The 21,761-nt window shown below is 41.0% G+C and overlaps 2 protein-coding genes across 2 annotated transcripts; both read right to left on the reverse strand.

The window, feature by feature from the left end:
• Positions 1–7,051: 7,051 nt before the first annotated feature.
• Positions 7,052–8,099, reverse strand: LOC147898266 (uncharacterized). The gene is made up of 3 exons (XM_087379440.1): positions 7,633–8,099; positions 7,414–7,519; positions 7,052–7,142 (listed from the first exon to the last, which is right to left on the reverse strand). The coding sequence occupies exons 1-3, from the start codon at positions 7,742–7,744 to the stop codon at positions 7,064–7,066; spliced, it is 297 nt and encodes a 98-aa protein (XP_087235566.1). The 5' UTR covers positions 7,745–8,099; the 3' UTR covers positions 7,052–7,063.
• A 6,911-nt stretch (positions 8,100–15,010) lies between these two features.
• On the reverse strand, positions 15,011–16,996 carry LOC147898267 (uncharacterized). The gene has a single exon (XM_087379771.1). It carries the CDS (start codon positions 16,902–16,904, stop codon positions 16,038–16,040), a length of 867 nt encoding a protein of 288 aa, XP_087235897.1. The 5' UTR covers positions 16,905–16,996; the 3' UTR covers positions 15,011–16,037.
• Positions 16,997–21,761: the final 4,765 nt, after the last annotated feature.

Below are 21,761 nucleotides of genomic sequence, written 5' to 3' on the forward strand. Positions count from 1 at the left end.
TGATTCCATCACTATTACAAATGTAAGGTAGATTGTTTTGAATCTAGCAAACCTTGGCTCATCCATTCAAATTTCAAACATGGACAACCATCACCTTTTCCAAAGAGGTAGCTTTCACATAACTAACCAATAGACTATTTTTGACCAAATTTCAAAGAACGAACTTGTTATGTAAGCAACATAGGCTGGCTTTATCAAGGAGTTGTTTAAATTGAGCTGTATAAATAACAATTTCATTAGCATTAATGTTTACTAATGCTTTTGCTTGGTGCACAAGGAATCTACTAATTGGGCATCAATTAATCAATTTGATCCAAAATAAAAATAGCCCAAAAAATACAATGCATGATTATGTGCATTGTTGTAGGAGGTTATGTATAGCCCAAGCATGTAATAGGCAAAGTAGGGTGAGAGATGGCAGGCATCTTTATGCAAACCTTCCACTTGTCCTCCTAGGTGGTATTTGTGAATTTTCAAATTGGGAAAGGGTCCAACAATGTGAATTATCCAATCTTTACTTTAGAGATTAGAATCTTTTTTTGTAAATGGAAACTAAGCATTGTCACATCTAATTGAGCAGTTTTGGCCCTTGCCTACCACTTTGTGGTGTATACTCCTCTCCTCTCTCCCACTAGAGCATATGCTTGTGTTGAGAGTTGGACTTAAGGTGAGCTAGTGTTTCTATTGATGCCTTCCAAGAGGGCATTGTTTTCCACTTGCAATCCCTACCAGTGAGGCACTATATTTTCATGTTGGTGAGGAATACCACATATCTTTTCATGTTTCTCATGTGCTTGAAAAACTTAATATTTAATTTCTCACTCACATTTTTAGAGACAATAGAAAAGAGAGATTTTGGATGAAGAAGTTTTGCAGAAACCTATGTGTTCTGAGGATTTGACATGGCATTGCTTATCAAGAAACCTTTACACCAATTACAGAGATCATTACAGTCAAAACTATTAGATTGGCATGTCTACCAAATGAATACCCAAAATGCATTCTTAAATGGTTATCTAGAAGATGAAATCCACACTAAAATATGATGAATCATTAGATCTTGACTTTTATGGCTTTACACATCTAGATTGGATAGGTAGTGCGGACGATAGAAAATATACTAGTAGTTTTTGCTTCTAGTAGTTCTTCATTCAATCTTTGCTTAGCAACCGTGTCATGGCAAAGTAGAATAAAGAGGATCCACAAATGTTGCATGTGAAGAAATATGGTTCAAAAGACTTATTTCAAAGATTACCATTTTTTCAAGAGAACCTACACATTACTTTTGAAAAGCATACAACTCTCAAAGAATCTGGTTTTTCATGCCAAGACAAAGCACATTAAGGCGCCATTAGAGAAATGACCTTAATATGTTTTGACACAAGAACAAGTTGCAGATATCTTCACCAAGCCACTCTCCCTTGACAAAAATTTTTGCAAGAACAAGCTACAACTTAAGATTGGAGATTGATGATTATGTTATACTGTAGGTACATACTTCGATTGTACCCTATGACTATTTATTTATAACCTTTCTTGCCATAATGCAACTTTTTATTTATTTATAATCCAAAAACATCCTTGTAAATCACCCTCAACTTGTCTATGTCGTTGAAGAGGAGGTTTAGAGCATTTGGTAAATTGCACCTAACAGTGCAACCCCAAGAGGATTATGGGGACTAAAAGAACCTATCCACTCACTTGCATAACATCCCATTTCCTTCATTTACAATCGAATGTACATGGGCACATTTGTGATTGTGCACTCCTCTCCACTCTCCTCTTATACTCCATCTTAGCACCCAATTGTATATAGCACATGATTCTTACTTCCACAAGCTCTTAGTCATTTATCTCAACCTCTCACACAACCCTCCAAATTCTACACTTCATCCTCTGTGTTGGCCTTTCTATGAATTTATGAAACATGGTAGGGGGATAGGACATGGTTTTGGAAGCACATGATGATTGCCACACGACAGATGGCCATGCAACAAATAATGTGGCTTATGAAGGTTCTTGAAGGGTCGTTTCTTCTCCCAGGCGGTACGTGTCCCTTGGCTCATGAGAGTCCTTCAAAGTTATCATGATGTCTCTTGGCTTGTTGGTCGAGTCGTTGAGTAGTGACTCTTCAAAAAAATAGGTGGCATCCAAGCTTGCCAGAGAAGTGAAAGGGAAGACACCTATAGTGGACATGCCATCTGATCCACACTTGGTCCTACAGTCAATCGAGCCAGACAAAGCCTCATCAAACAAGTCCTAAAGCAAGCCAAGTACACTAAGTACCCAAGTTCGAAGATGACTCAAACATGGAAAACTATGAAGTTCAACCTCACGTTTTGATGAATTGTTGAAAATTGATCTATATTGTAGAGAGTTGCAATAGCTCCGAGCTGGTGAGAACCCACCCCAGGTCATAGACTTTGTTGTTAACATTCTGGTCATTGACACATCAGTAGTGGATGAGGACTTTCTAGTTGTTACTGCCAAGATAAAAAATCGGCGTGTTCCTAGTGTGATGGTGGATCTAAAGATGCATCCAAGTAGCTAAATCTCAAGAACTTGAAACCCTCTCCCTTTCAAGTGCACATGGACAACTGAGCCAACAAGTAGAACCGAAATTTATGCTCCTAGATGTCATCATCACCATTAGATGAGTGCATTACATAGTAAGTTTGATTATCATTTCCTTAGAAATGAAGGCCTATCCCATTTTGTTGGGAATACCATTGTCGCAAAGTGCCAAGGTATTGCGTGGTTGGGGTTCTCAAATTATGATAGTCAAAACTAGGGATACTGCAGCAAAAATCCCCACAATCCAAGCAAGATATCAAGCAATTTTCAACCCAAGGGCTTGGAAGTCAAAGAGCAATTCCATAGAATGTTGAGTCTTGACCAAGGGAGGGAGAAATCGACGTATTCTAGGTAGATGTCGACTTTAAGCATAAGGTAAAGGACAAAAATCTAACCAAACAATAAAATCTTTATCTGGGTCACTTCTTTGAAGATGTGACAAGTGAGAAAGCTAGCTGAGACCGAGATCACAACCCAATAGCTTCGTTCTAAACACTCGGTTCTAGATCCAACTCAAAAACTCAACTTGGATGTGTTGCTCCACTCTAGCTTGGAGTAATTTTGGGGACGCAGAGCTTGTGTAGCTCGTCTTTGCCTTTTTCATACTATTGTGATAGCTCTCTTATATGACCCTATGTGGTGTCTTTTGCTAGCTTGTGTCAAGTTGTAGAAGCCTTTGTGGCTTAGAGATTTCAAGCTTTGTAAGTTGCAAAGAGCTTGATCGGGCTAAGCGACATACCAGTGTGGATTTCACTTGATATAGTTATGATGCTATGTGAGCATATGTCCGAGTTGAAAGCAATGTAGTAATCTGAATTCCAACACTCTAAAACCCTCTCTCTCTCTCTCTCTCTCTCTCTCTCTCTCTCTCATACAGCTATATGAATTCCAACACTCTAAAACCCTCTCTCTCTCTCTCTCTCTCTCTCTCTCATAGAGATAAGCAACGTAGTAATCTGAATTCCAATACTCTGAAACCCTAACCCTCTCTCTCTCTCTCTCTCTCTCTCTCTCTCTCTCATACAGCTATATATCCAAACCATTATTTTACAAATGGCCATATGGCCATGAGTGATGTCCAAGCTTTCCATCCCTAAGAACTCTTCAGTCAGCTCCTATTTATTGTTGTTGTGAACTGGACTCCATCCAGTGTTTGTAGCAGCACAGCTCCAATGGGATTCATTTTTGGACTCTATAAGGTCCATAACCTAGAAATTTGAGCTTGCCCTTATCGACTTTGGTATTGTACAGCAGAACCAGGTCACCTTCCTTGATGTCTTTGTCTTTGAGGTTTCTATCAAACCATGCCTTCCTTCTTCATTTTTCTATTGTCATGGCATGGTAGGCAACTAATCTGGTCTCTATATGCTTCTCTAATTGGTAGAGTCTTTCTTTCAGCGATGCATGATCTCCCATACGTTCTTGCACTATTATGCATAGACTAGGTATTACAAATTCCAATGGGACTACAGCTTTAAGGCCATACACCAATTGAAAAGGTGTATTTCCTGTACTGACCTTGAGTGTGGTTCTGTATGCGCAATCCACTGTGGTAACTCCAAGTACCCTCATCCATCATTGTCCACCAAATGGGCCGACCTTAAAGAAGAGACTTGCCACAATAGTAGCCCTTTGGTACGACCTATGTGAGCTTAATGCCAACTTTTCCAACAAGTATGAAAGCATTCTTTGCCAACCAAATATGTCACAAACTTGTCCTTCTAAATATTATGGGTATTCCATCCCATGCAGAAGCCTTGCCAAAAACCCAATCTTTCACCTGAACGTGCCTAGTGGTCAATGGAGAGCAATGAAAAGGTGCAGACAACTTTCAAGCATGTATTACAAAACACAATTATTAGAAGCTCTCTCTCTCTCTCTCTCTCTCTCTCTCTCTCTCATCCTTTCACTCTCATCCTTCACTCACTCCATCCATTATTATCATGAAAGTGAAATAAAGAGGATCCACAAATGCTAGCATGGTTGAGAGGACTTCTTTCAACAATTGAAATTATTGCAAGAGAACCTACAATACTTCTGTGCAATATGAAATTGTAAAACATATTATATAAGATATCCTCCTTAACCAAAGAATGAAAACAATAAAAGGCTTTATAAAACTACTAAGATATATATACAACTAGCAAAGAATCCAATTTAAGACACACTATTGATGGTGAGATAGATTTGTTAATGTTTTCAAGATTGGCCTATGTCGACATAGCCTAAGTTTATGTTTAATAGATGCAAAATGCACAATTGCATCAAACTACATGATTGTGGAAATTTCTACAACTTAGAAAACTACGAAAGCACACCCATTGACCATTTATTTGTTCTATCTCTTCCTTGTTGTGGCAATCTTGTAGGTTAATTAGCCTCCTTTCACTTATATGCGAGTCAAGCTCTTAAGCTTTCCACAAGATGCTTGTAGCTCTTGTTGTGTCTTTAAATGCCACACCAACTCAAATACACAAGCATTGTGAGCTTTGTGACCTACATGAGCCTCCTTGAGCTATAGGAGGACCTTTGTAGCTTCACATCCTTCGCCAATCAATTAAGGAGGCTGAGCTAAAAAAGCCCCCACAAATGATGTAGAGCCTCTTTTCCACCCACTCTAATAACAAAGAGTTACAAAATCCCTCTCCTCTTCCTTACCTCGGAGTCCAAAGTTTCACAAGCATTCATTAGACAAATGACTATAAAGCTTGGGTGGGGCAAGAATGTCACTCTCTTTGCTAGCTCTTATATGTGATCTATGTTTACAATCATGCTATATTTTACATAACCCCATATAATACCGGGTTGACAACAATTTAGAGAAGTCTTATATTTTACATAACCCCATATAATACCGGGTTGACAACAATTTAAAGAAGTCTTATATTAACAAAACTGCACAAATCTATCAAATCTAACTATTAAATAAATAACACCTAAGTTTAGTCTACTTTCCTTTAACACTCCAGCTAAAAGATAGATGCAAAACGTTATTTCTTCATTGATTCATTTTTTAAGGATCAAACATTAAGTAGAGAGATCAATAACAAAAACTTCAAAGGATGCAAGCAGCCATGTGTGATGAAAGATCTCTCTTTTGCTGCATATAAAAAAACAGAATTTCCTTGAGAAGCCCTTAGTCCACTACCATCAAGGCAGCCATTTTGGTCCATGACAACAATTTTTGTTGATGAACAGCTATATCCTTGCTTGTGTTGCGCTGTGACTCCTATGGGCCTTGTTGCTAGTTAGCTCAAAAGCCATGCCATTCACTTACATAAAAAGCTGATCTTAACTAACCATGCCGCATTTTTGTGAGGACATTGCTGATCTTGTTTACCATCTAGTTTCAAAGTGCCATTGAACACTAGTATGAATGTGATACATCCATGCATGTATTTACATGAAGGCAATGACAAGTACAGAAGATCTCTTCAAATACATCAATCAATGACAAGAGTGAGAAGAAATTGGCGTGTTGGTTTTTTTATATTCTTGAGTCTCCTCATGGTCTCACACATTGAATACACAAGAGCTCTCAGATTGACCATCTCTAGAAGATGCCCACTTGCATTACTTTGTGGTCTCTGCTACCTAAATCTACATTGAGGTAGCCAAAGATTGGTTCAAAAAGATCAAAGTTTGTGCGTATGATTTCAGAATGCTATGCAATATCTCACCATGTCAAAGAAATGTAGATGGCTGCACAGACATTGCCCATTGGACGCCTAGAAAAATAATTATCTTAAAAAACTAATGAAGAGTGACAAAGGATAGATTGAAGAAGTCTCAAATATGCCTCAAATATTTCAAATGTCATAAAACAATGAACTGAAAGCATTCTAACATCCCAAATTTTGCCTACCCCTATGAAGTCCGCTGCTATTCATCCCAAATCATGGAATCACACTCAATAACACTGAGATCCCCACTACTGAAATCATAAAAATAAGTTCAGCCGTTATACTCTCTGTGAACACAGTTCAGGTATTAAAGAGAATTCTACCGATGTATATCAAAGCAGAAAACCCCAAAAAATTCCATTTATTTCATGATTTAATTGTAAGTTTCCAAATAGTAGAGAGAAGGCATTGAGAGGCCACCCTCCGTGGAAGAAACCCTACGGTTGTCTGGCCGCTTCCCCCATAGTGTACAGAGCAAACTGTACCTGGGAGAGTCTGATGTATGCATAACTAAACATGAGCATCAATATAGACATTAAAGCTCAGGCGATAGACATGCAGCCAACTAGTGTGTGTTAAAAAGGCAGCAGGGAAGGAATTATTTATGACCTTTCAACCCTACCATTTTCACCTTGTAGATAAAACTTTCAGAGTTCACTTGCTAATTGAAACAGCAGTCGTTCAACCAGGTAGGGTTGGTACATATCAAATACAACATTCGGACAGTTTTAAATGTATAAACAAGTGGCTTCATTTCAAGCCTCTCATCTCTTTTAAATTAGCTTTTTTTGAGGCTAGAATAGCTCTCATGTGTGCAAATAATTGGCAGCCATCATTAGTTCCAATGTCATTTCAGGCTCAATATGAAATTCGGTTTCCTTGCCGCTGCAAAGAATATCACAATGTGTTTTATCAATCAAATCGGAAGCTTTTCATCTCCCGGAAATAACAATGGCACGAAACTTTCATCTCCCGGAAATAACAATGGCACGAAAACGATGTGTCGAGGAAAAATGTCATCGCTCTTGTTCAACTCAAAACACCTATGAATTCTTAACAAGTTTTGCTTCCTTCTTGGGACTGGGTTATATGAACAGAAGAACCTCGCCAACGACATCACATCGCAATTTCCAGATGTAGAACAGGAAACCCTCACCTGGCGAACTGTAACGACCAGTAGAAATACTGGCAAACTTTCTCGAGGATGGGAGTGCTGATTTCAGGAAATCTCACTTCACCAAACTCAGTTTCCGTGAAGCTTCCTGGAAAGGCATATAAGAAAATCACCCGACGCAGAACACCAAACCATCGTAATCGAAATCGAGAATATAGCGCCGAAGACAAGGCAAAAGAGAAGGAAAAATAGGGTGCACACCCGAGGAAGTCAGCATGTTTTTCAACGTATTGGAAACCAGAGCAGCTGCGCGATCGATAATGAATTCGGAACCTTCAGCACTGATGAGCTTGATGGTGTCCTCCTTTCTCATCTCTCCAATCCAGAGAAGGGAAAGACGTACTCAGATAAGGGAAGAAGCCGATCACTGCTCCATCAGAAGATTGAAAACTCAACAATTTCGCGCCGATTAAAAGCCAGAACAGATGAGATGGACGAGTGAATCTAATCAGAAATACCCGAGATCAAAGAATCAGATCAGGAAGACAATAGTCGCCGATCAAATGCCAGAATCGATGAATCAGAACAGATCAAATGCCAGAAATCCATGAATGAGAACAGAACACCGTTTCTCATCATGGATGGGATACATCCCAAAACCCTAATGCTAGGGTTTCTAACATGATGCTTCGGCTCGGTTCACACCACCTATCTTTCCATGGAGAAGGACATAGCAGTGCAGAATGGGCCCCGGGTGTGGTGCTTCACACTATCCGGCGGCCATCATCTTGCTAATCACCACTGTGTGATTGGCGCTGCGGTTGGAGGGCTTAGAGGAGTTGGCCTTCGAGTGGCGGCCTTCATAGACCTCTCTCCCTCCTATTGGGCCAACTAGGACGCCAACCCTTCACACCATCTTTTGGACATGGTGTGAACCCAACCTAAGAGGCATACCAAGGGTTAAGGGGCCTCCGCTGTGGACGCGGACTCTACTGAGCTACCTATCTGCAACATTGTTTGTGAAAAAAAGGTTGTCCATCCGTGCTAACTTGTAAAAGATCCGAATAGTTGCAAGCCTTTCACCAAGCAAAAATCTCATTAATAAACGACATTCTGAGACCCTAACCTGGGGTTTGAATCCACTGATAATTGGTTAGATTCTATTGTACAATCTCTTGGGTGAGATTGTGAGGCCACTAATTTCATTCCCCGCCAGGGTGTGACTCATCGAGAATTTGCATTGGAGGGGAACAAGTTTGTCAAAATACGAGTGGATGGTTGTGAAAGCCCCCTTACTTCCTTGTTGAACTCATACATAGGGCTTCAGCTCACAAAAAGCATGGAGTTCCACATCAATATCTCAGCTAACATGCTCTATATAATATAGAAAATGAGAACAAGAAACATATATAGATAAGGAAGGTGCACAACAAGTAAGTACAAGTACTTGTGACGGTTCTGCTAAATGCAAATTGCCATTAAGATGAATGGATGATTACTTTGCACCACCGATGATGGAAGCATGTGCGTAGAACCATTTTAGTGTTGTTTATTTCACTAAAAAAGAAGAGAGAGAGAGAGAGAGAGAGAGAGAGAGAGATGTCTTAACGTCTGCAGGAGGCCTCACGGGCCTATGAGACAAATTACAAAACCAAAAGCCGCTATGGGCAGAAAAAAGGGGCTCACTAAGGCCCTTGCTAAAAGCTAAAGTGCTAAACTAGTGAGCAAAATAGCACAGTAGCAAAATAGCAAAATAGTATCAGGTGTTTAGAGCTAACGCTCCTAGTACACGCCGAGCCTCCACATATCCAGGTGCCCTAGTGGCTCTCTGATGTGAGGAGCTCTCGTATCTGTGTTTGTCGAGCTGTCTCTTAAGGAAACAGAAGGCATGGTCTCCTCGATCTCTAGATCCAATGGGCTACGTCAAGGATGATGCCTCGTCTCTGTCGGTAGGAGGTGCCGCATGTGGCCTCTCATCCTAGCAACATCGTGGCAGTGAATGTCACTTCTAATCCATGATGCTCTCATCTCATCAAGCTCCTCTCCCTCAGCCTCCTCAATAGCTGACTTAGATGTATAGAAGTTTGTAACACGTCTGTGCTCAATCGATCTCAGTGACCGTGACAACGCCTCCTGCTGCTCTCTTGTCTTCTGTCGCATCAGTATATCTCTATGTCGTCGCATGTCAATTAAATAGAGCCCAACATAGACCTGGTGGGGAAAATGGATCAACTGTGTGAGCGAACCAAAGCCATGCCTCTCCTGAAAGAGGCAGTGATGTCGCCCTCGGATCTCATACTAGATTGGGCAGACACATAGGAAGTCTCCTCTGTCTCGACCTCCCCCATCGGGCATAGTCTGTAGATCCTCTGCTCGTTGGGTATGCTTGCAACTCTCCCTACCTCAATCCTAAGCTGATTTGACAAGACTCGCGGCTGTCCAATGGCAATCCTCAGTACATGTGAGACTCTCCTATCCTCGAGATATTGAGGTTTGATGACGAGACCATACTCCGAGACCTTCAAGTGGTCCTGGTACAACTGGATCTTGGTGGGGAACTCCTCTCCCCCCAAGCCCTAGACGTATGAAGCTGGTGGAGGTCCAACCGTGTGATACAATTGATCTAATCTTGTGGGATCATCTCGGGTGGTGCATCCATGCTGTATTGAAAGGGGGGAAAGTCTGTCCATCTTCAATGACTACCAAGCCATGTGGATACCCATGCACACCATGCTGTGTCAACACCACTCTCTGACACTTGCCTGGAAGACTCCAATGCTAGCCTCGATAACCTCCACCACTGGAGGAATGTCACTGTCTGAAAGATGGCATCAACCTGGAGAGGGGTCATGGAAAACTCTACCTATATAATTTGATGGGGGACCGAGGGCTTACTCCAAATCATCCTAGATCCCATGGTCACTTGTAGCCTCTCAAATATCTTCCACTCTGTCGCTGAAATGTCACTCCCCCAAAAAGGTGCTACATACATGGCCGTCGCTCTCACTAGGGTGTACTGGAAGTGTGCCTGGAAGCACTACCTCTCTAGTCAGGCCAGAACACACCACCCTCGTGTGAGAGAAGACAGCAGCTAAAAACCAAAACAGAAGGGTATGGGAGAGGAGCCACGTGGTAAGAGGGACACTTTTTTGAAAAGTCAGAGTAGAGCACTGATGCCTTGCAAGGCAATGCTAGCAAACATAAATCTTCCATGGCTTTTGAAACTCATTTTTCATGGCAAGGCATATATGTACTTGTAGGCAAGAAACAACTATGAGCAATATGGATAAGCTTGGACTCATGAGAACCGTAAATCTTCCAACACTAAATTCACAATATTCCACAAAAACTGAATCCATTTTGTGTATATTCACTGTATGGCCTTACAAACCATATTTAAATTTGGATGCATCTTGGGCATCTATTGTATAACTATCAATGGGTCATATCACACACATGAATGCATGTGTGCTTTATAATTTTTATACTCTCTAGGAAAACAATGTTGATTTTTTTTTGTTGGAGTTTGGAAGGTTACCTCCCCATTTCAAATGAAGAGAGCATGGGGGAGGTGCACCAAGAAGGGCCCGTACCATCGGCAAACCATATAACTAGGACTAGCAGAATGGGATGCTCAGGAAAAGGCAAAGATGGACCTACAACAACCTATACCAAGCATCTATGCAGCAGCTAGGAGCTAATCATGACAATTGGAGACCTGCAACATCTGAAGTAAAAGTCCCACGGGTCTAAAGACTACGCAGAGAAAAGGGCAAAGGCTGAAGCATATGCAGGAGTGTAGGAGTGCAGAAGCATGTAGTAGATAGGCAAGTAGCAAGGGGTAGTTCTTGGGGCCATTCATACGCGAGGAGCAGACACACCTTATGGTATTGAGCTTGTTTGCTAGCAGGAAGCAGGGAGGCATCTTGAGGGATTCAAACTTGGATAGCTAGCTCAAGTGGGCGAATGCTCTGCTCACCCTTGCTTGGCCTTTCCCTTGTGTAGAGGCCAACATCTTGGCCAAATGTCTTAGGGTTGAGTGATGCCCACAGACCAGGTCTATGGAAAGTCTAGTATTTTTGGAGGCTACAACCCTATAAAAGGGATTTGAAAGGGGGCATTCCACATTCCATCATTTAGGGTTCCTAGTGCCTCAATCTAGACTGCCACCATTGCACCAAGGAGGTCAAGAACAATAACAGAAGGGCTGCATCATTGGCTACCTACACATCAGCAAGGAAGGACATAATCTGTGCTTCACCATGCGACTTAGTAGAAAGGCGATCAAGGTTCAATAGGGCAAAGACTTCCTTACGATAGGCTATCCAAGGGAGCGGTAGGAAGGTGTGTTTGCCCAACACCATTACAAAGCCCACACAAGCTCCAAGAGACCAATGTAGGCTGAGTGTTTTGAAGGTGCCACATGGATGTAGGAGATTCTATTTTGGGTGTCAGGGGGATTCACATCTAGTCAGCACCCTGCTGATAGAGGGTGGAAGAGGGGTGGAACACTAATGAGGCATAAGAACAAATTAAACCTAAGGATGACGGACAATGGTGAATGCAAAGGACAAAAGCTAGACCCACTAAGAGAGCTACAACCTACAAGTAGGCAGCCCATGCAAAAAGAGACCAAAAGAGAGGTACAAATATAAGAGCATCCTTGCATGGATCTAGTGTTTTTTTAATTAGCTCTTGCTCTCCCTTGCTAGACATTGTGACTAACGCGAGAGCGCTTTTAACAGTATAGCTTATTCATGATTTGTCCCTTCTTTTGAAGTCCTAGTGTGGCAATAGAAATTGGCTTCCAAAAAGAGACGAGAAAATGGATAGCATGACAAGATACATGCAACAAGCATGATGAAAAAGGGTCTCATTCATCCCAAACAAGGGGAAGGATAAGCATTGGACGTGATAAGTTAAGATCTTGTCCTCTGAACAAAGAGCTTCTAGTTTGCACATTGTTGAATTTTTGCACAGCCCTCGTTCCCCTAGAACTCTTATACAGGGTTCAATAAAAAAGAAAAGGATTTAGCAAAATGGCTAGCGATGTTCTACTTCAAGAAGGGGCTTCCAGTTGTTCTATTCAATAAGCATAGGATGGTAATGCTTGTAATGAACCAAGGCCTCTAGGTAATACGTGATGATGAAAGTGCACACAAAGAGATGTTTGAGGTCATTGAAGTTCAAAAGCAACTAGACCTTAACAAAACCATGATTGTGCAAGAATGTGGATAGGCCTACCAAAGAAGTTAATCTATTAAAATGCTACTCAATAATAGGTCACAATAGATGGTTTCAATAAAGAAAGTCAAGAAGAAAATTTAGAGATGGTTGTTACATATTTATGGAATGGATTGCATACTAAGAACGATTATGATGCTAGCAAGATGGAGATGCAAATGATGCAAAGTAGCGAAGGACAAGGGGTTAACAATGTACATTCAAGGACAACATCATGTTGTAAGGATACATCATCACAAGGTAATGCTTAGGTCCAAAGAGGTGTTACTAAGGGGGTGCAAAAGAGAGGAATTAATCTTTATGTCCAAAAGAGGATACTTGGCATTCTTATTGCTTCTACTTTCTTGTATTTACTATTTAATTTATTATTTGTTTGATCTTGGATATCTATTTTTGTAGCACAATTGTGTTTTTCTTGTTCTATTGTTGGAGCTTGTAATGGTTTTTTTTACTAGGTTCACTATATTTGCTTTATTGTCTCAAGTTGCCAATGGTTTGTTATGAGATGTATGATAGGATCCTTCTTATGTAGTATATATAGATGTTTACTTTATTTGATTGTGTAGCGTTGTTCCATCTTGCTTGTTATTGCAAGTATAATTTTTGTCAAGATTAAGTGGCTTTTATTATTTTGCATTGTACACTTAATGCAGCTTGTTTTATTATGAGGATACATGATTTATTTTTCTAGTTGCGTATCGATATTTAAAGGCAACATATAATTTGTGTTGTTTCAAATTCTAGTTTACTCTCCCCTTTGTTTTAGAGGGATCCATAACTTTCTTAATAAAGTAGTCTATGTCATTGGCATTTATAAAATCTTTAGAGTATTGATTTCCATATGAGCAAATAGTGTGGCTGCCTTAGAGAGGACCATTGGAGCTATCAATGTCAAATAGTGTGGCTACCATAGAGAGGACCATGGAACCCAATCGCAGTTAATGTTAACAGAAGTTTAGAGAAGCCATTTGCACCGAAATGACGTCAAGTTGGTGATTGCTACTCAAGTTTGCAAGCTTCGGAGGAATGATCCCCTCCAAAGAGTTGTTATTGAGTAAGGAACCAAGGTTGGAAAGGTTGCCCAATTCTAGAGGGTCTATGGTTCCAGTAAGCTTACACAAAGCAAGACCTAGTGTTTGAAGCTGGCTCTAGGCTCCAAAGTTAGGGGGATGGCTTTAAAGACAAATTCCCACTAGGGCAAAAGACTTGGAAGGTGGAGATGCGAGAGAGTTGGGGGGGAGGTGGCAAACAGGAGGTTAGAGAAGAGGAGAGAGGAGAGGGAAGACCAATTGAGAGGGGGATAGGCCTAGAGAGGGAGTCCACAGAGAGTCAAGGGAGGTGAGGTTGGAGGAGGGGGGATGGGGCCAGAGATGTTGTAGTTGGAGAGGAGAAGTGAGGAGATGCAGTGGTTGCGGGGAGGGAGGGGGCACGGGGGGGGGCAATTGATGCAAGTCGAGCTACATACAAAGAAGACATTGGAGGAGGTCCAATCGAAGCAATGAATCAAGGGGTCATGGAGGACTTGCTTGGTAGCTAGAAAAGAGGATGCATCCTCTAGAGGAGGATGAGAGAAGGCACAACAATTTATATGCAAGAGGAGAAGGAGGTGATACATGAGGAGATCACCATCATTATCTCCCAAAACACACAACCCTATATGCAGGAGGAGAAGCAAGTGATGCATGAGAAGGGCTGCCAATGGTTCTATGCAATCTCATCAACTACAACCAAGGCCATTTCATGTTTGTAGTCCTTAGTTATAGCAACAACAATAAAACCAATGGTGGCAATCAAGTAGGAAAAGCAAGCAATCCACATGGTATATTTCTCTAGACGTAGTGTTGTTTCCAATAAATCCTTTATATTTCGGCATCAAAAATATTGTGGGTGTTATTTTCCACGAATCCTTTTTGTTCCATTACCCCCCAACAACGCAAGGCCTTATGTGCTCTCTATGATTGAGTGCATGGTATCTTCAACAACATCCCTATGTATACCCAACCCTCTCTCTCTCTCTCTCTCTCACACACACACGCGCGCGCACACGTGCACGCTGCACACACAACATTGATAGCAAGATTGTAGCAGTTGAATCAAAAGCTAGTCTTAGGTGTTTCTCTTTTTAGGGTTGTAGCAATAGGCCTGAGGTGTTTTATTTTTAAAAATAGTGGGGGGGGTGAGGGGAGGGGCTAGCTAAATTATGCAAGAGAGGCATCATGTCTCTCTTCTATTCTATTTCTTAAGGAAAAGCAAGAACATCATGTCTCAAATCACACATATCTCAAAATTTCAAAGTTATAAATAATCTCTCTAAGGCTAGCAAAACATACACATTCAAATTGAAATTTGAATAGCCTTGTTTATTTGGGACAATTGCCATCTTAGCCAGAGAGAAGAATTCATACCTCTCGTTATCAGTATTAGGACCACCCCCTACCTACCTGATTCTGCTGATGACAATTAAACCGAGCCTTTTCGAGAAGGCAAGAAGCCCTCCTTACCCCAGACTGTCATGAACTATTTGGACCACTTCTAGCTCGGCTTGCGGTTGTACGTTTGGGACTCGGGAGATCTGAACGGCAATATTACAATGATTTAAACCGATGGCAGATCCTCGCCTCCTTTAAAATTCCCATACAAAGACTGATCCTCTGTCTGAAAAAAAAAACTGAACCTAGATAAGAAGCATTTGGGAAAAGAGAGCACATATTGCTTCCTGCCGATGTCACAAAGTTAGAAGACGTGATCACATTTACAATTGATAATTCCTTGTGAGAGGTGGAGGCTTGCTCACACTCAAGATCTTGCCATCGAAATGCAGTGCACATCTTAATCCTTGTGAACATTACTCAGGTGAAATGCAGTTGAATTGCAGTGCTCTTCTTAATCATTGTGAACATTGCTCAGGTGCCAACATCAATTCCTGACTAAATCAAGGCAATCTGATAACATAGTCGGCAAACCGTCAGATATAGTCAGGACGAAGAGCCCCTTGCAATTTCTTATGTATCATATCACTCGCATCATCCCTGATTTCATTAAGGCAGAACAGATAGCCCTCAAAATATCAAAATACCCGAAGAGGATGATACTGAACAGTTCTATTTGCATTTTCTTCATGAAAAAGGGTAACAGGGCAGAATTTTTCCAACGCCTCTGTTATCCTGTACAAAAGAAACTTTATTATGGCTAGTGATTTAACACGAGGCAGAGCTCTGTTGAGAAGTTAGTTCAAAATGGAAAACTCGCTATGGCGTCTCTCAAAACTAGTTTAGATAGTAACTCTTTGAGGATGATCGTCCAGAAGGAGAGGGGGCTGCTCTTGTTAGATGAAAGCTGCCACTCAGATTATCCATCTTGCCGATCACCCAATTTTTGAACAGGAAGGAAAATGGGGGTTATGCTCGATCAAGAGACAAAAATCAATCGGCAAAACCCATCTGGCTCCACACTGCATTGCGTACCCGGCTCAAATCTCTGCCCTTCAGAGTCCGGCCTTGCCCTTCACAAACAGAGAACGTGGTCCTTTGACTCCGAGCATACTCTTTGGCAAGAAGCTCATGTGGAGGAAGCCTCTCTTCTTCCACATCCAGATCGTCGTCCACTGCCCCTACCCTCTTGGCTTTCATCTCTGCACCCAAAATCTTCGTCCAATCTGGCACGTTCACAGGTGCAGATTGATGCCCTGCATGCCTCATGGAGTCATGCACTGCCCCAGCTTGAGGTATCATCCGAGATGGAGTAGCTAGGCGAGACGATGCCTGACGGCTTGAGCCTTGGCCTGATGAAGCTTCTGCCATTCTTGACAGAGGGGAGAACCCAACATTTGCAAAGGCATCGGTCAGCCCAGGCACCTTATCAAGCCCAGCTCGTCGTCTGGAAGGCCTCACCACCTCTTTGGCGTTTAACCTCTGCTTACCGGCTTCACTTAAACCAAGGCCCAGATCCTCCCTTGCAGATTGCCAATGCAACTCGCTCTTGCTAAGTTCCGACCCTGCCACCTTGCCAGTAGCATCTAGCCAGGATCTTGACTCCGCTGCCCAGACATCCTCCTCCTTGAACTCATCCGAGTCGTCCGCCTCCAGTAAGCAGGATTCGATGGGGGAGGACGCGATGGAGCGGACGGGGGACTTGGGCTCGAAGTGGGCAGGCGAGTGGGCTAGGCCAAGAAGCACATTAGCACGGGTGGTGCCAGACAAGATCTTGGGGTCACGCAAGATGCTACCGAGGCCGGAGGAGGCGGAGAGGTGATCGAAGGCCTCAGCGCCGATGCCACCAAGACGAGCCATGAGGAGGGGGGGCGAGTTCCTGGAAACGCAAAAAAAAGCATGTCAGAGAAGGGAGAAAACAGCGGAGAAGAAACTACAAAAGGGGGATGAGAAGGAGGAAAGGGGGAGGGCGGGGGGGAAGAACTGGGAGGGGGAGAGGGAGGGGCAGATCACCTTGGGATGGCGGACGAGAGCAAGCTCTGGCTATGGCTGATGAGCTTCAGAAACACAGAAACAGAAAACAGAGCTTCAAAAACTTAAAGCTTTAAGATGAAGAAGATGAAGAAGACGATCTTTTTTTTTTTTTAAATAACAAATCCTCGAAATTCTTTTTCCCCTTTTTTAAACCCAAAAACATATCTCGTAAAATCAGAAAAAAGTAAGGGCCACATTTTCAAGTATATTTCCCCTTCCTTATTATTATTATTTTATTTGGGCATTTTTTCTAAAATATTGTTTCGCCTTATCCTGTACAATCCTGGGTGTCCACGTGGAATGCCTGGGCCGCTCGATGACGTGTACACCCCCAAATCCTGCGGCGTTGGACGCGCGGGTCCCCCTCGCCACGCAAGCCTCGACCACAAAAATAAAGCTCCCTGCGAGCAATCCCCGCTCGCCGCGTCATCAGTGTGGCCCTACTTGACCCACGTGCCCCCCCCAACTCCGCATCACCGTCCTCGTGTCAAAGCCGCGAGATGCTTGCGTGGCGCTCCGTGCCTGGGAAATCCCCCGCCGTGCCGCCACGTATGCCTACCTCATAAGTTCTTTTTTTTTTTGTAAAATCGAAAAACCCTTTTTTTTTTCAATACGTAAGCTAGGGTCTAGGGTTGAGACCCACCCTAGGCCATGGGGGACCCACTTCATATTTCATTATCCGTAACCCTTAGATCGAGACAAGAATATCTCTTTTCTTTTTGGCTTTGAGTGAAGGCACGTCCTCCTCCATCTTTAGCAAATGTCAACAAACTTATCATAACATTTTCAGTCTCCTTTCCTTTCATCTTTTCTCTACCCCACACTTGGCTATCTTTCCTTTCATCTTTTCTCTACCCCACACTTGGCTATGCTAAAGACATTTGTCAACTAAAAAATCATAACATTTTCAATCTCCTTTCCTTTCTTTACCCCCTCCCTTTTGGCCACCCCACACTAGGCTACAACTAAAGGCATCCCCTGACACACATGTAGCCCCCCCCTCTTCACTCACTTGGCACTAGCTTTGCCTCCAACAAGCACAACAAGGGGTGATGCTGCAGTAAAGAAGTAGAAAGCGACGCCCACTTCTTGCCATAACCTCTCAATCAAAATAACATGCTTGTACTTGCTGCTCTGTCGAGGAAAGGTAAAAGAAACTCCAGATTCTCACAAGTGCTTCCTACCTATCCACATGCTTGCTTTTTATAAAAGTGTTGCACAAGTTCCCACATCAAATTTCATTAGCTTACGCTCTAAACATTTCAATGAAATATATGCGTGCCTACATCCAAAATTCAAATTTTGACAAAAGAAAACATTAACCAAGCTTAAGACAATACTAAACAAAAAAGGTAGACATCTTTGTGGATTTATTATCATATAAAAGGTTCTCCTCACACGAAATGAGCATTATAGCTATTTGTTTGGCTTTGAAACACGTTTATAATGGTAAAAAATAAAGAAAAAATTTAATGCCCTCTAACAATGTAAGTCGATCGACACATCGTAATCACCATTGCTATGCTTTACAAAAAGCCATATACCTAAGAAAATATCACATATCATGACTTTACTATCAAGTGGAAGGTGTAACCATTCTTACTCTTTTGAGTGCAATGCCTAACACCTCACAATTTTAACCATTCTTACCCCTTTAAGTGCAATGCCTAACATCTCACAAATTTAAGAGTCCAAAATTTAAGACCTTATCAATTTTACATGAGAAACTTCTTACTCTATATGAGTGTGAGTATACCTCGAAAGTTTACAAAGAGTACTTAATGATCAAAGATGGTATGGCTTCCATCATGCCCAGGGCATGATAAGAAACTTACATGACAATAATGTGCATGGCAATTTAAGATAGTTCTAGTTGTACCTAATCGTCTATTTATCAAACATGTTACCTATAGCCTTTCAAACAAATGCCCATACTCTAAAATTGAGAATAGCAAACAAGTCATCAAGCTCAAGACAAAAGAAAAGTAAGGCATACTAGTTGTCATAGCAAAAAAATATTCTCATATTGATTAGCATTATATTATATTACCAGGCTTTTGAATCTAACAAGAAAAGGGAAACATCTAACATAGAAGCATGAAATAGAATTTGACAACAAGGTAGTTGGTCTCAAAACAATGTAAGATTGGTAGGACACACAAAAGACAAGGTGAGAATAGAAATTAATATATATTTACAAAATTTCATAGACCAACCGCCCCTTTTAAAAAACATATCATTGTGTGTAAGGAACAATAATTCTTGCGCCTATGGGTGCAATACTTGATACTCATGAATCTGGTAATTTAAATTTTATCAATTCAACAATTGAAATTAATATACATCTACAAAAATCCATAGACCAACCCCCCCTTAAAAAACATATCATTGTGTTTAAGGAGCAATAATTCTTGCTCCTATGGGTGCAATACTTGGTACTCATGATTTTGGTAATTTAAAAATTAAAATTCACCATGTGTGGAAGGTATGCTTTTTACTTTCTCTGAAAAAAAAAGGTATGCTTTTTACTCTTATACGTGTAATCCTTAAAACCTCATAATTTTAGGAAGAGGACAATTATGTCTCCATTAATTCAACAAGGTGTCACTTCCATCATGCTTAGGAGATCAACCACAAAATGCATTGATGCCATGTGCAGGGGCAATTTATTACACTGTCGATTTTGTCTAGTGACCCATTTATGTTACATTCTCATGCTTATATCCTAGTGATAGTTTAGATAATAACTTCCTCTTTTTGTAAGGGACATTATGTGATGGTGGTGGTTTTGGCTAGATGATCCAAAGACTCCACATACATTATATCCCTTTATGATGTTGATAAGCGCTTTAAGGTTTAAAGTTTAATGTTTAGGTTTTAGGGTTTCATTTGATCCTTTATTAAATGTATAACACCCATCCTTATTAAAACTATGATACGGTGTTCAAATATATGACAAGGAGATAGACTTTCCTCTCTAACTAATGGGACCTTCTTCGTGCAGATTCATGGGCCCCGTCACCCTTTCTTACCTCTCTCCTCTCCTTACTTTTCATGCATCTTCCTCTCCCCATATGCATTCACCCTCACTTACTTTCCTTCCCTCTACTTTTATCCATCAGTCTTGGTCGTGCCATCTTCTTTAAAATATAGGAGAGACATATAGCGCATGCTATAAGCATTGCACCTTATTGTCTTCCATGTGGAACAATCGCACTTAATCTCTAAAAGATTCAACAAGACTTAAGGTATTGAGTGAGATTTAACATTTTTGTGTGTATATGTGAAATAGGTACAATGAGGACCAAAAGCACCCCCTTAGACATTAATCTTAGTCACACCTTTAATGTTAAGTGTGAAAACTAGTAAATGGCTTTTCTAGATTTGCCAAAAGTCTAGGAATAATTATATGACCTAAGCTATATATTCAACCAAAGGATTTGGATGATATCTTCATAGTTGACTACCAAGCTTATTAGGAGGATGGCTTTGGAATCATCATGATCCACTCTTACACCCCACTCTTCCAACTATCACATCAAAGCTTACATGCAATTTAATGTGTACCTAAAGAATCACCATTGGCCATCTTCAAAGGAAACATCTCTTGCTTCAATGCCACTTTAGAATTCTCCTATTTGAGATAGATTTTTGTTCCAAATATTAGCCAATTATCAGCCCAAAAAAAACTTTGAAATTTATATGGTGAAAATAGTTTTACCTAAGGCACAACGAAGGATTCGGATGACCTTGCATTTTGCTAGTCCCAAACATAGGCTTTCTCACTTATTTGCTTCTTTTTGCTCTTAAAACAATATTCCAAAGCCCATGATCCACTAAGAGGAAGCACACACCTAATTGACAAGTTGGAAAGGTCTTCCTTTTCAAGTTCTCCACTACAATATCCAAGAGTCTTCCTTCTTGTACCTAGCAGTACTTAAGGAGGGAGAAAGAGTTTTGAAGTAAGTTAGACCAATAAAAAGAAAAGAAAGCTTTAAAAAGTGCATCAAACTACTACTTGAAGCAATTTGAATAATACTCATTCTAACACTGAGGTATGGAATAAATGATAGAAAAACTGACTATATCTAGCATATAAGTCTTCCTTAAATTTTTACTCAAGCATATTAATTATCTATAAGTTATATAGAATACAACCAAGAAGGATGTAGGAGAGTAGACAGGAAAAGTTAGATAAAGTAATTTCGGGGAGCCAAATAGTTAAAGTGTTCAATAAAATTTAGGAAACACACAAACTGAAGTAGCTAAGTAAAGGTTAAAAAGAATGAGAGAGAGAGAGAGACAGAGAGACAGAGAGAGAGACAGAGATTAAGCATTAAAGGTTTGATTAAAATGAATAATGCATTAAGTAATTGATAAAGACCATATAAGCAAAGGACTACCAAGATAGAGCAACTAAATGAAATGTATACAGCACTTAGGTTACAAGTTAGACAAGGTAGTGCAAATTTAATAAACTAAGCAAGAAGGAGCGAAAAAACAAGGTTAAGTCAACTGTATGGTTGACTGGGTTTAAGAGCTTTAGAGAAAGGGTACACCAAAACCAAAGCAAGCGTATAGCGCCATGCAGATGAAACAGTCACAGCAACCTCAAATGGCTGAGTACGATGAACACTCACGCAATGAGCTTGCAACAGGAAGAGAAGAATTTGCAGCCACATC

This window comes from Dipteris shenzhenensis, chromosome 9 (genome assembly GCF_047967505.1).
Source record: "Dipteris shenzhenensis isolate YYH24624 ecotype China chromosome 9, Dip_SZ_1.0, whole genome shotgun sequence".
NCBI classification, from domain to species: Eukaryota; Viridiplantae; Streptophyta; class Polypodiopsida; order Gleicheniales; family Dipteridaceae; genus Dipteris; species Dipteris shenzhenensis.

Excerpts from the sequence above, each read along its gene's own strand:
- LOC147898267 (XM_087379771.1), bottom strand. The coding sequence starts at position 16,904 with ATGGCTCGTCTTGGTGGCATCGGCGCTGAGGCCTTCGATCACCTCTCC.
- LOC147898266 (XM_087379440.1), bottom strand. The coding sequence starts at position 7,744 with ATGAGAAAGGAGGACACCATCAAGCTCATCAGTGCTGAAGGTTCCGAA. Across the intron at positions 7,520-7,632 it reads AAACATGCTGACTTCCTCGG|GAAGCTTCACGGAAACTGAG; the intron begins GTGTGCACCCTA and ends ATGCCTTTCCAG. Across the intron at positions 7,143-7,413 it reads TGGTCGTTACAGTTCGCCAG|CGGCAAGGAAACCGAATTTC; the intron begins GTGAGGGTTTCC and ends TATTCTTTGCAG.